This window comes from Enhydra lutris, unplaced genomic scaffold (genome assembly GCF_002288905.1).
Source record: "Enhydra lutris kenyoni isolate GAN:26980312 unplaced genomic scaffold, ASM228890v2 scaffoldscaffold17, whole genome shotgun sequence".
In the NCBI taxonomy this organism is placed as follows: domain Eukaryota; kingdom Metazoa; phylum Chordata; class Mammalia; order Carnivora; family Mustelidae; genus Enhydra; species Enhydra lutris.
This window is the reverse complement of record NW_019154101.1, coordinates 2,034,059-2,048,728: the sequence shown is the minus strand read 5'-3', so window position 1 is coordinate 2,048,728 and position 14,670 is coordinate 2,034,059. Positions and strand designations below refer to the sequence as shown.

The following is a 14,670-nucleotide window of genomic DNA, read 5'->3' as shown; positions in this document are numbered from 1 at the left end:
AAGCCTTTAATTATTTATTTAGGATTTCAGGAAAAAAAACCCTTCATTTTCTTAACATTTTTATTTCCATTTTTAGCTACCACTTTTTCTTTTCTTTTCCTTTTCTGTTAAAAATAAAATGAAGCTAATGAGATCACTCTCTAAAAGTTCTCTTTTTCCTAGTAAAATTCTCAGGGCTTCTTTTTAGTTTGTAACTCAATCCCCAAGTACTTGATGAAGGGGTAGGTCAGCTTTGAGGGACGTTGGCTGGAAACCCTGAGTCTGGGAGATTCTGACTGCCCATGGCCAGGAGGTGTCTCTGTTACATGTAAGTTAGGAGAAGGGAAAGGGGAGGAAGATGGTCTGGGGCAATAAACTGCCCTAAACTGGCCCCAAACTCTTCAGGGCTAACGTCACTGGAAATGGTAAGTTAACGGGGCTTTTTTAGAAAGACAAGGGAAAAGACTGAGAGCTGCAGAGTTGTGGCATTTTTGCAACTTACACGTTTCCTTTGGAGGAGGGATGCTTTTTAAAAAAAGATAAATAGTAAGTGCTTTGTCTGGACTTTAGCTATCTCAGAGTCGACTGATTTGGTAATGAAATGCTGCTGTCAGAGAGGCAAACTGATGGCTGTGATGTTTGCTTAGCTCAGTGAAGTTACAAAAGATCATTGATTGTATTCTTAAAATTGCTGAATTTCATGGTATGTAAATTACCCCTCAAAATGTTGTTAGAAGATAATTAAGATATGCCTTTGAGTAAAAGTCAGATCCATTAGCATTTGAAGGCATATGATATTAATAATCTCCGGGAAAACGCAGGTAAGACAATGTGATTGTCACCAAAGAACTTGGAATCCATTGGTCACATTTAAAAGTATGGGTCAATCTCTGATTCTGTTGAGCACTGGTTCGAGAACGGATCCTCTTCCACAACTTAAAGCAGATGAGGAAACAATTCGTGGGAAGCTTCAGATTTGCTTAACGGAGGAGGAAAGATGGATTCATGGAAAAAGACAAAAAAATAGTTAGGAAATAAAGGAGGCAAGAGGCTGCACTATGAGGAATGTGGAGAATCTGCCAGGAGCTCCTGAGTCTACTGTCTTCTGTGGGAAGTGATGGGGTCCTTCTGGCCCGAGCCTTTCAGAAATGATAGGTGGCCAGCTCTGTGCTTTCAGAACGCCGTGCATCGGCTAATAGCCAAAGAAATGGACTTGCTTCTTTAATGAGGTTCTTTTTCATGATCATAAACCTTATGCCTGTTCACTATAGGAAATTTGGAAATTCATTTCAGTATAAAGGAGAAAATTTAAATCAACCATAGCCACCACCCAGAGACAACTTAATATTGTGGTACGAAACAATATGTTATTCTGTAGAACGCCCTTTGGGCTTGTGAAGGTGAGAAGGAATGCCAATTTTTACATCTTTCTACTTGGTGCATTATTAGGATTGATTTGCCTCTGAGTATATTATTACTTCTATAATGGAGCACCACTTTTTTTTTTTTAAGATTTTATTTATTTATTTGACAGAGAGATCACAAGTAGGCAGAGAGGCAGGCAGAGAGAGAGGAGGAAGCAGGCTTCCTGCTGAGCAGAGAGCCCAATGCAATGCTGGGCTTGATCCCAGGACCCTGAGATCATGACCTGAGCCGAAGGCAGAAGCTTTAACCCACTGAGCCACCCATGGACCCATAGACCCATGGACCACCACTTTAAAATTCTACTTAATATTTGCTTTAGGAAATGTTGTTCATTTAACCAGTCCCTTATTTTGAACTGTTAGCTTATGAGAATGCTATTGATAATTTCTTTTTCTAATCAAACCTAACTTCCTTCAAATTTGTGTTCTGGAACCCTATGAATTATAGCCACTTGAGAGTTCATGAGGAGAAAATTTCCCTCTTCTCTTCTTTAAAGGTGCTGGTCTGAGGTTGGTGATCATCATGTGGGACAGAACCTTTCCATTGGCCAGGGATGTGACTATAAGGCCATCATTGAGCACGAGATCCTCCATGCTTTGGGATTTTACCATGAGCAGTCAAGAACTGACCGAGATGATTATGTGAACATCTGGTGGGATGAAATTCTTCCAGGTGGGTAGAAACCCAAGGAACTTGGATGGGATTTGCTGTTACATTTATCACTTGCTGGAACCGACCCTGGGATGTCCGGACAGCATCTGTGTGTGGATAGAAGCCTCAGCTGGGAACACAGAATAGGAAAAGGGTATGATTTGTTGGCCTTTCCTGGGACCTGTGCTCATCTGATCATAACTGACCCCAGATAAGGGCCTTAGGGAATGGTATATGTTGGCTAACTCAATGTTAATTGGAAATTGATCAGAAGCCTTTGCTTTGTTTCAGTGTTTTTGTTGAAAATCTACCTAAAATGCTATTTTCCTGTCGTAGTCACCTGACATCCCCTGAGGATGTCATAGTCATTTTTCTGGATGTGAGATCACATGTAGGCCTAGGAGTCTGCATGGAGTTTAGCTGAACATATGATCACCCTAATATATACTCAAGAACCTTTTCGGTGCTTTGCCAAATCAATGATAGATGTTTAAAAACAAAATAAAACGACAACAAAAATGAATTCTTTTATCTGAAATTGTCACCCCGATTGTGTTCATTCTGACTGGTAGTCTGAGTTCTAGTTAATCAAAATTTGCCTGCCTTTCTTCCTCCTGTCTTCTTCCTTCCTCCTTTGTAAGTACCTCTATCCTTCTGCCTCCAGTCATATTATGCAAAGGATAGCACAGTCTTATTTTACTTACTGTTATGCAGGGGTGTTATTCTAACAATTTCTATGTTCTTTAGCTTCTTTAGACTTCCTTGGACACCACTTTTCCTAGTTGTTTGAGACAAATAAGTAGATAGTTTTTGAGTATACTAAAACATTTCTTTTTGAAAGATTTTACTTATTTATTGGAGAAAGAGAGAGAGGGAGAGCACATGAGTAGGGGAAGGCACAGAGGGAGAAACAGACTCCCGGATTTGCAGGTAGCCCAATGCCTTGGGGCTGATCCCAGGACCCTGAGATCATGACCTGAGCCCAAGGCAGACATTAAACCAACTGAGTCACCCAGGCACCCCCATCTCCCTCCTTTCTAAAGATTTTATTTAATATTTTCGTGGGGAAGAGAGAGTAAAACAATTTTATTGAACAGTTTCCCAATGTGCTAGAAAAAAAAATCAATACTGTATTTCTGAAAACACCTAGATTTTAATTAGGAATTGGTTGAGGAAGTAGAAAAACATTCTTTTTGGTAGCAATAGATTAATAAAACCTTGACGTATTAAAATGCCTTAACTATTACCATATGTGACATTCATTATTTGTTTTATTAAGATTCCAATTTCATATATGTGTTCATATATAACAACGTGTCTATAATAATTTTACTTTTAGGGACTCGTAAGATCTTGTCATACATTAAAATTAAATACAAATCCCCAAAGGACTTCTGCCAGAATAGCTCATTTTGAAGTATGGTGGATCAAAATCACCTCAGGGGTTTCTTGATCCAGGTCCCTCATGTTCTGATATGTCTACGAATGTGAAATGGTGGGGAAAGGAGGAAAGCCGTATCATTTGTAAAAACCTAATACAACCAGGATTGAACCTCCACCCCCGCACACACTTTCACCCATCCTACCACCCAACACTGAGCTAGAGGTCAAGTAATATTCTTCTTACTTGAAATAATATATCAAATATAATGTAGTTATCTCCTGGATGTAATTGTGTTATAACTGGGTCTGTGCAGGTGGAGAAGGAGAGTGGGGTCATTGGTGATAGGACCTAATATCCCCTTGTAAGACTCAGGGCACTATTAGATTTTGTCTCTATTTGCCTAGAGGCTTGGATTTCTTACCCTCCTGTACATAAAGTTGGTTCTGATGAGCATTAAGTAATGATGTAGAGAACATTCACACTTTCAAGCTTTGAAGAACACAATGATTAGTGCTTTTAGAATGATTTTCAGCCAATTGAGTTTCCCTTTCTCAGAGGGAACCAGCACATTTGCCCAGGTAATTTTCAGACTTGCTCAGTTCTTGGTTGAGCATGAGTAACTCAACATATATTGCTTATCTCTTACCTATATTTTCATCAGGTATAATTCCATATATCTAAATTTCCTGCTATCACTGGAGAACTGTTCTCCAATGAGATGTCAGATTATTAAGATGGTAAGCAAGGGCAGTATTATTGCTCAGGGTAACTTAAAACGTCTACTGCATCTTGTCTTCGGTTGATGACAATATTACCCTTCAACCGAAGATGATACAGTGTTGGCAACGAAGTTCTCTCCCCAACTATATCTCCATTTCTTAAGCCAGAATTGTGTTTTTTGGATCTGTTCTCTTCAACCAAGGAAAGACTTCAATTTCTAGGGTCTAGCAGGAGTACACAAACTACAGCCCATGGTCCATATTCACTTGCTTTTTGTAAATAAAGTTTCATGGGAACACAGTCATGCCCATGTATTTACATATTTCCGTGGCTGCTTTTGTGCTACAGTGACAGAGTTGAGTAGCTTGACAGAGACCACATGACTTGCAAAGTCAAAAATATTTTCCTTTATACAAAGGATTTGCCGACTGGCCTCCGGTTTATAATGTCACTTCCTCTTCAAGGCTCTCAGCTTCGAGTTCCTGAAAACAGGACCTCGCCTGTCCTGTTGCTGCCAGGGGCCACCACTACTGAGCACAGCTCCCAGTATGTACACAGTAGGCACAGCAAAAAGGTATTGCATAACATCTTAAAAAATTATTCAAAACATGTATTTGGTAAAGCTTTCGGATAAGAATCCTTGAATAATAAAGAATAAAAGTATCTATTCTAACCTGATGATTTTATTTATTTATTTATTTATTAAAATGGAACGACCACTTCATTTTTTTTTAATTTTTTTTTTAAAAGATTTTATTTATTTATTTGACAGAGACAGATCACAAGTAGGCAGAGAGGCAGGCAGAGAGAGAGAGAGGGAAGCAGGCTCCCTGCTGAGCAGAGAGGCCAATGCGGGACTCGATCCCAGGACCCTGAGATCATGACCTGAGCTGACGGCAGCAGCTTAACCCACTGAGCCACCCAGGTGACCCTAACCTGATGATTTAGTGAAGGTTAAGGAAAAACTATCCAGTGAATTTGAATGTGCTGTTTTTAAGATCTCACCAGGAGTCACAAGGAGAGACCAGACCAAGCCCCGGTCCTCACACTGGTCAGATATTCTTTACGGTTGCATCCCTTAGGGTAGGACAACCTAGGACCAAATGCTTCTCCCTTCCCTGTTTGGGTCATTTATTTATTACAGTCCTGTGCCACCTTTGAATATGCTTTGATCCCTTCCAAGGGTGGTCTCCATGAAATCTCATGATTTGGGAGGATGAAGCACTGGTATTCTCATTTTACAGCTAAAGTGTTGATCAACAGCGTTCTTTGGCTTTTCCAAAAGCGTTTAGAGAATCCCTCTCTAGCACCTGCTGGCCGCCATTGTGTGGCTCATCTTCAGTCCTAAATGCACCTGCGTTGATGTCTTTCCATGGTGGTTACATGTTCTTCCCTTTAATTGTTACAAACAGCTGGATGGGAAGCTAGAAAAGAAGACCCTGAATATGGGAAGTCATGATGGGGGAGTCGAAAGCATCTCACTAAGTTTTCCTGTCACTCCCTAAGAAGGAAATTAAAAATCTGTGAACTTCCCATTATTGCAACTGAAACAGTAAAGTCCTGATGGCTCATGGATTAAAAAAACATCTGACCGGTTTCTCATTTCAGCATTCCACATGACAGCATATATTACCTTGGGCTGATCCCCTAAAAGTATTTTCCTTTTCTGTTTTGAAAGGAAAGTCGGTTTTATTCTTCCTATTTTATTTTTCTCTCCAAGAGGCTATTTCTGAAAAAGTGTGTGAACCTTGATTGCCAAGACACCCCTTTCTTGACAGCTGTTTCCCTTTCCCTCTGCCCCTTGGATTTCTTTTTTCTAACCCATGGAAGAGCTGGCCAGGTATAGCTCTTGGTGGATGAGGTACTTGCCTGTTAGCGAGATGTATCAATCCTGAGTATTTTCCTGAATCCAGAAATTCCTTTTCCTCCTGTTCGGAATACATACCTCCACTTTGACATTTTATCTTCTCTTCCTTAAAACCTTATACATATACATATACACACATTTATTCATTTATTTGTTTATTTGTAAAATGAATCTTTGATTTAAATATATACATATATTTGCCGTGGGTGGGAGGTTGGATGAGCCTGGTGGTGGGTGTTACGGAGGACACGTATTGCATGGAGCACTGGGTGTGGTGCATAAACAATGAATTCTGGAACACTGAAAAGAAATTTAAAAAATAAATAAAAATTAAAAATATATATATACATATATTTAATAATTTGTATGTAAAATTTATCCATTAATTATAACACCTTTCTATTTTTAATATAGTTTTAATTTTTATAAGTGTGTATACTATTATAGAATTTAGTATCATCATATTATTTGTTACTATTAATAATGTGTGTTAATTTCATGTACCTCATGCTAATTATAAAACATGTTAAATATGTATATATATTTAATATTATATGTTTATAAAAATAAAATTAAAAAAAAAAAAGAAGTCAGAATAGTGGATATCCTATGTAGCTAGACTGGGGCTTAAAGGGAACTTCTAGAATGTTCTGTTTCTTACCTGAGTTCTAGTTTTATGGCTTGAGTCTATCAAAATGTATTGAGCCATACAATTATGAACTATAAACTTTTTATGTGTATATACTACTTTAATAAAAAGCCTTTTTAAATTGTTAAAAAATATGTATATATATTTAAATCAACTATTCGTTCTTTTTCTCTTCTTTTCTTTCTTTTTTTGGGTCACTGGGTCTCTGCTTAAAATCTAGTTAAAGAGGGCAGGACAGAAGAAACAATGTAATTGAACAGGACCTGTGGCTTCTCTCTCTGTTAGGTTTTGAGCACAACTTTGACATCTATGATGACACCGTCATCACAGACCTCAATACGCCCTATGACTATGAATCTTTGATGCACTATGAGCCTTTCTCATTTAACAAGAACGACAGTGCTCCTACCATCACGGCCAAGATCCCTGAGTTCAACACCATCATTGGGCAGCGTCTGGATTTCAGTGCCACTGATTTAGAGAGGCTGAACCGAATGTACAATTGCAGTGAGTACCGCTGGGTCTGAGAAGTAGGTAAACCTCAACAGAGTTTCCACCCAGCCCTTCAGTTTCCCCTACATTCCCTTTGCTGTTCCTTCCTGTTCTAGTTAAGGAAAATCGACAAACCACATAACCTTAGTTTATCTCTGGAGTAGAAAAAATTGTAACACCTGCCTTGTTACAGGAGGGTTATGAAAATCAATTATGTGGTTGTATTTTACAAAGTAAAAGTATTGGACCGATGATGTAAGGGGCTATAATTGTCCAGCTTCTTCAGTGTCCTTATGAAGGGTGTATCCTTGTGTAAAGCTCAGGATAGGGGATGGTCTTGAAAGTATCTTTTATCCTGAAAAGTTCTTTACCCAAGTTAGTTGTTCTAGAGTCATCTAGTGCTCAGAGATGGGTTGTTTTCTAAAATGACCCTTTAGTCTTCAGAGACATATTTTTTTTTAAATATTTTATTTATTTATTTGACAGACAGAGATCACAAGCAGGCAGAGAGGCAGGCAGAGAGAGAGAGGAGGAAGCAAGCTCCCTGCAGAGCAGAGAGCCCCATTCGAGGCTCGATCCCAGGACCCTGGGATTATGACCTGAGCTGAAGGCAGAGGCTTTAACCCACTGAGCCACCCATGCACCCCCCAGGGACACATTTTTAAATTCTCTTCAGTATGCATGGACAGAAGACGTACTAAATACAAAGATTTACCAGGTACCCCCTTCTTGACATAAAGGAGTTCTTGGTTGACATTTACAGCAAAGCACGACAACGGGCCTTTTTATCCTTTGACTCTGGGAGGTGGGTAGGGCCGCAGCTATGTTGGATGTTCTAAGATGTAATGGGTGACAGCGGGATTTGCATTAAGGAAAAGTCAAGAAAATGTGCTGTGTCTAAACAATGAGGTCTTTTTAGCTTAAGACATTAAGTCTGTGAAACAAGATGACTTAAATTTTTAACCAGAGGACAAAAAAATCATTTGCAGCCACAACTCACACACTTTTGGACCACTGTGCTTTTGAGAAAGCAAACATCTGTGGGATGATTCAAGGTACCAGAGATGACGCTGACTGGGTCCATGAGGACGGCACTCAGTCCGGACAAGTGGATCACACCTTGGTGGGACAATGCAGAGGTGAGTGAAGGCGGAAATTAAGCACGCTGAGGTCATTCACCAGGTTCAATTAGGGAATGACAACAGGCAGGTTTTGCCTCAAATGCAATGTTAGTTATCAAACCTGGAAATCCAGGCAAGCACAAAGAACATTTCTCATATCTTAATTATCAACTCAATAAAAAGTATGTAGTTTCTGGGCATGCAAAAGAAAGATGCCTTTAAGTGATGATAAAACTAGCATAGACATATGGTTGATAAGACATGGTTTTGTAAATAAAGGTAACGTCTCTAGAGCAGTACCCTACGATACAGCTATAAGGCAAGCCACATATGCAATGTGAAATTTCTAGGAGCCACATAAAAAAGAAACAAGAGAAATTCTTTTTAACCATACATTTTATTTAACCCAATATATTCAAAATATTAGCATTTTTACATGTAATTAATAGTAAAGTTATTAATGAGCTACTCCACATTTTTTATACTCGGTATTATAGCACATGTCAGTTTGGACTGGCCAGCATTCAAGGGCTCAGTGGCCACATATGTTGGGTAGTCCCCTGTTGGATGGCATGGCTTCAGATAGTTCTTATGAGTGGTTTGTGTAGTGGAAAGACCACAAAATCAGATGGACCTGGATTCGAAACCTGGCTCCACCCCTTGCTAATTCTAACCATGGGTAGTTGTTTTTGTTGTCCTTTTTTAAGTCTTCACTTTTGAAAATCTCTCTAACTGGTCCAGGATATGATACCAGCAAAGATAGAAGAACCTAACGTATAGAAAACCTCCAGCTGCAGACCAGCAGCTTCCCTCTCCATTTTTTCCCATCTTCCCTTTCTGTCTAGAGGTTCCATTTATTTTTTTATTTCTATTTTAACATCCTTTTATGTTGTGCCTGTCTCAGATATAATCTTGGCCCTATAGATCATAATCAGTTTTTAAAGATTAGGCTGTTACAAAGTCCCTCAGTCTCTGCCCGTGTGAGTCAATTGGATTTCCTTCACAGAAGGGACCCAGCTGATCACCCAGAAGCCATGCCACTGGGGTCAGAGGTCACAAACAATGGCTGCTCTTCCTCCGGTCATGGCAATGGGTGAAAGTCTATGCCACCCATCATATTATCAAACACATAATCTCCAGTGTCCAAAGGGTGATCTCAGTCTGAAGTTCCCTCTAAATTTCCATCATAGTATCTCATCCAATCTCTCCTGTGGACTTTTGCTAGGTTACTATACAATTTCCAGCTGAACAGAAGAGTGACCATCCTATGAGGGAAACGTGTTAGAACAGTGTTCCAGCACCTTAATAGGAAAGGAAAGGACTACACCCCAGGAGAAATATCTAGAAAAGTTTTACCAGGTGAACTTGGGCAGCTAGAGACCACTGGTGGCATTGTGGTAGATGTAGAGACTCAAAGAGCATGAAGGATCCTTGGGATAGAAGCCACTTCCCATTTGAAACCAGGAGAGATGAATGGACACCTTCGAATTAGCGGCCCTGGGTGGGCAAGAATTCAGGTCTCCCAACACCCAAACCTGGGTTATTAGACTCTCATTTCCTATCCCTCAGTACACCCGGGTGGAATTCCTCAGAAAGGACCATCTGAAGACCTTAGCCATGTGAGCTAACCCAGGCACTAGTTTTATTTAACCAAAGCACTCAGTAATTCACAATGCCGAGAGCTCAGGCTAGTAAAGCTCAAGTACCGAGAATAACATTCAAGAAAGTATAATTTTTCCTAATATAATATTAAAGCCATTAGATATTTTTAAAGCTTTGTAGAGAGCCCATTCAAAAAGTGATGATTGTTGCCATCATGGAAGGTACAATGCCCCACATATGAGGCAGGACGAAGTGGAGAGCCACAGGGCCAAAGTACCTAAAACTGTCTTAGGTGCTCACTTTGTTTTTACTTTATGAGATATTTTGAGTGGATACTTTGGTAAGAAGCTGAATTTTGGAGTACAATTTAAAGGACTTCTTTATACGCAAGAATCATTCTTTATGCTTCCTTGTGATGTGCCGATTTTCCCAATGATGTATTCCTTTAGCTGCCTGCCATTTTGCGGGAAGAGAGCTCTAAGATATAGGAGTTGAGCAGACCTCAGGTTGGTTATAAACCCAGACACTTCTTACCCTCCTTTTCAGTGTTCTTTCAAAGCTTTCTTTACGTTCAGAACAAATCCTCAACTAGTCCCGTAATAAGCCTTGAATGCCCTTCTTACCTCACGGTAAAGATGACTTTGCCACCGATAATGCATCCAATTAAGGCTAGAAACAGGAGAGACAGAACCCTTATCATTGCAAATATTTCAATTCCAGTCCATAAACATAGGAATCCCGTTGTCTTTCTACAGCTAGGAAATCGGCTCTTTTCCTTGGAATGGATCTCTAAACAAGAAAACAGATAAGGAAAATAGTATTCAGCTCAAAGACACTAAATTCCATCAAGCTTTGCTTGAAGTCCATATCTCATTAAGTCAGAGGAGTACATTTCATGAGCTTGGGGACAAAGGCAATGGGGAGCTGGGGCTTTCACCAGGGAGTCTGTCCATGGAGGCAGAAAGAAGACACCCCACTTTCTTTTCATTTCTTTTAGTTTTCCCCAGAAGGGTTCTGGCTTTGCTGCCTGGGTAATGGCTGTTGCTCACTGATTCACTTTACGGGGGCCCAGGGTGCCCCGGGGTGGGGGCCACTGGAGATGTCTCACTGGGCTGCTCCTCCCAATAGGCGCTGGCTACTTCATGCACTTCAGCACCAGCTCGGGGATGGCAGAAGAGGCAGCCCTCCTAGAGTCCCGGATTCTTTACCCAAAGAGAAAGCAGCAGTGCCTGCAGTTTTTCTATAAAATGACGGGAAGCCCTTCAGATCGACTCGTCATCTGGGTCAAGAGGGATGACAGCACAGGCAATGTTCGCAAGCTGGTGAAGTTGCAGACCTTCCAAGGTACCTGGAGACATTCATGCAGGGCTGGTTTGGCTTAAGTCTGGAATCCTGCTCTGTCTTCTCCTTCCCTTTCGCCTTCCTTTGCTCCCTTCCTCCCCTCTCTTTGTGCCTTCATCTCCTCTTCCTCCTCCTGTCCCTCCTTTTCCTCCTTTTCTTCCAGCCCCCTCTTCCTTATCTAAGGGCCCACTATAATAACTGGTATGTTTTAAGCCCTCCATGAATATTTTAAGCCCTCAGAAATCAGAAACCACATTGAAAATTTGGGCGAGGCTGAAATATATTTTTGAAAGAGGCCAATCAGAATATAGAAATCTGATTTCCACTACAGCTCTGGAGACAGCCAGGGCAGAGAAAATGGGTGATTCGGAGGTAGAGCTGGAAATAAAAGGGAAGCGGGAGATGGTGCTGCTAGAGAGAATGGTTTGGTAGTTGACAAGTGTTTCTTCACCTGTTTTATTTATTTATTTATTTATCTGTTATTTTTTATTATGTTCAATTAGCCAACATCTAGTACCGTTATTTAATACACTGGACTAATGTGAAGCCTACTTGTGAAGTTGGAGGGAACCAGGATGTGTGTAAATATTAATTATATTGTTTCTATATTCCTAAGGTAATTTTATGTATCTCTACAAGAAGGTCAAAATGAAAACCTTAAAATACTAAGGGAGATAGTTGGATTTGAGGTTAATCTGGGTGTAAATCAAGATCCAGGGTTATAAAGATTCATTTTTACATTCTTTTGTGGTGGGGGGGTTCATTCGCAACCAGAAGAGACACACATTCATCTCCATTCATTGAAGAAGTTCTCCATTAAAATGAGTCCCGAAGGGGCACTTGAGTGGCTCAGTGGGTTAAAGCCTCTGCCTTCCGCTCAGGTCATGATCCCAGGGTCCTGGGATCAAGCCCTGCATCGGGTTCTCTGCTCAGCGGGGAGCCTGCTTCCTCCTCTCTCTCTCTCTGCCTGCCTCTCTGCCTACTTGTGATCTCTGTCTGTCAAATACATAAGTAAATCTTTAAAAAAATAAAATAAAATAAAATAAAATAAAATGAGTCCCAACAGACGAAGCATCATTTGAGTACTTCCAGAAGAAGCTGCTGCTCTTGAAGCCTGGAAGCTTCCTTAGAGGTCACTCCTGAGAACAGGTGTCTGAATCACCTCTACCCAGGCCCTCTGTAGGCTACCTGGGAGTGCAACAGATAATGGCTTGGTGGGTTCACTTTTCTGGCTGAAATGTACAGAGTCTCTCTATCAAATGGAGGGATGACAGCTAGGTGCTCTTCAAGAGTTGGGAATTTGCTATGTTACCAAGGATTGTACTTTTTTAATGAGACAATGAATTAAAATCTCAGTAACCCTGATGGGATCTATTATGGCTCACTTCTATATAGAGCTGACAATGTCAGCTTTGTAAGCACAGAATCAACCAAACAACCTTCTCATGCTTCATTTATTTCCTGACACTGCTCTGCTTTGAGTTCCATTGACTTCAAAGTGTGTCTCTGTTCAGAGTTTCCTAAGAGTGCCACATGAGTGGATTTCTAAAGTAGCTCATTCTGATCCTGACTTGTAAATGAAGCTTTTCTAAAACATTAGTTGAATATCATTTAATGTTTGTGTGGTATTCAACTTAAGATAGTTACAACTTTTTAAAATTTTAAATATATGGAAACTTTATTGCTTTATTTATACTTCTTCCAGGTTTTTATTTTTTATTTATTTCAATTTAAATTTTGTTAGTTACCATGCAGTGCAATGTTGGTTTCTGGAGTAGAATTCAGGGATTCATCACTTACATACAACACCCAGTGCTCATCACAAGTGCTGTCCTTAACGTTCATCATCCTTCTAGGCCCTCCCCCGCCCACCTGCCTCTATCAACCCTCAGTTTGTTCTCTATTATTAAGAGTCATTTATGGCTTGTTTTGAATAGCTCTTCACTTTCGCAAGTTATATTTTTTAACCGAAATACTTACATAAAAATGTGTCTACCTCTCTCCATGTATATACACATATCGATGTTTATGTGCGATCTTAAACGCAAAATGCTTGCATACATTTCTGCTTTTACTGAAGCTAGGATCCCCTTATAGGTGACAAATTGGAACGAACAAGGATGAGATTTGTGTCCCAAATAATCTTAGTACTACTTACCATCTGCCTGATTCAGCAGCTCTGTGGAAGCATGGAAAGGAAGCATTCTTAAAGACTTTATGGTTGAGTCTCTGCCTACATGGTAATGGGCCCTCGGGTCTTCCTTCTAGTACCATGTTCCCACATTTCAATCTCAAGGTGAAAATCCATATGAAGATGGTTTAACCCTGTTGAGTAAATAGTAAAAGTCTTGTATGTCTGTCCCTATTCCAGACATCCTACACCCATTACATCTCAGATCCAGACGTCCTCCATGTGACTGCGGTCCTGTCCCCAGGAGATGGTACTTACATCTGTTTACAGGTCATAGATGTGGCCAATGTGCCCTCCCAAGCCCTCTCCTCTGTGTGCAGGTAACCTAATCACACAGGCCATAACCAGCTCCACTCCAGAAAACAGAATGTTAGTCCTGCCCCTTGAAGTCATCCTTAGAGAGAGTGACTGACAACAAAGGGAGATAAAGGCATTCTTCAGTCTGGTGAGAGCAGAGCTCTGTACGTAGATTTCTGGTTATAACATACAGAAGGAGGAAAAATACTTCCGAAGCCCTCTGGCCAATTGCATTTCAGACTAAACTTCTGTAACACTCATCTGTTTAAATTCATCCGTTGAAATTCATTTTAGCCAACAGGATCCCCACTTGGGATCTAGCATTTTTCTTGTCCTTTCAGAGTCCAGGGCTAAGGCACACTCTGTCTGACTAACAAAGTAGGGGCAAATCCTTAACCAATTCTGAGTTGCTGTGGCGTGGAGGTTTCCTCTGCCTAGACCTTCAAGCTCCTTTCTGGTTTCTTATGCTGAGCAACAGGAACCCATGTTCGAGAACAGCCTTCTCAACTTCTTACCTCGGGTCTTTATTCAAAATTCTCACTTCCAGCTCAGTCTCAGGAAAAAACAAAAAACCCAGTAGACCTAATTTTCACTAGAATGTGGCTATCTGGATAGTGCCAACTTTTTTTGTATTATTATTTTTTTTTTTAAAGTATGGATCCCCTACTTGGTGGGATTTCAGATAATACAAAGAGAAAAATTTGGATGTTAGTGGGTGAGTCGGTCTTGCGTAGGGGAGATCTAACTTGTCCTGTATGTGAATATTCACTCCAGAACATACCATATATTTCTCTGGCATCAAGTCATGGGTTGGACCATATGAAATCACCATTATTTGACTTTGAGCTTACAAAATGACTATTTTTATGGTTCAGCCTATTACTTGGGTATTCAGTGCAAACATTAGGGGATGGGGTGCATTTATACTATGAAGCCCAGGGGGAAACACTG

General features: G+C 40.3%; 1 protein-coding gene across 1 annotated transcript in view; it reads left to right on the top strand.

The window, feature by feature from the left end:
- LOC111147822 (meprin A subunit alpha) overlaps positions 1-14,670 on the top strand; it is a 36,602-nt gene that overhangs the window by 14,992 nt on the left and 6,940 nt on the right. Inside the window, exons 7-10 of the mRNA XM_022504075.1 lie at positions 1,901-2,076; positions 6,961-7,182; positions 8,157-8,306; positions 11,019-11,234. Of these exons, the coding sequence (XP_022359783.1) occupies positions 1,901-2,076; positions 6,961-7,182; positions 8,157-8,306; positions 11,019-11,234 (764 nt within the window). The remainder of the gene's footprint in view (positions 1-1,900; positions 2,077-6,960; positions 7,183-8,156; positions 8,307-11,018; positions 11,235-14,670) is intronic.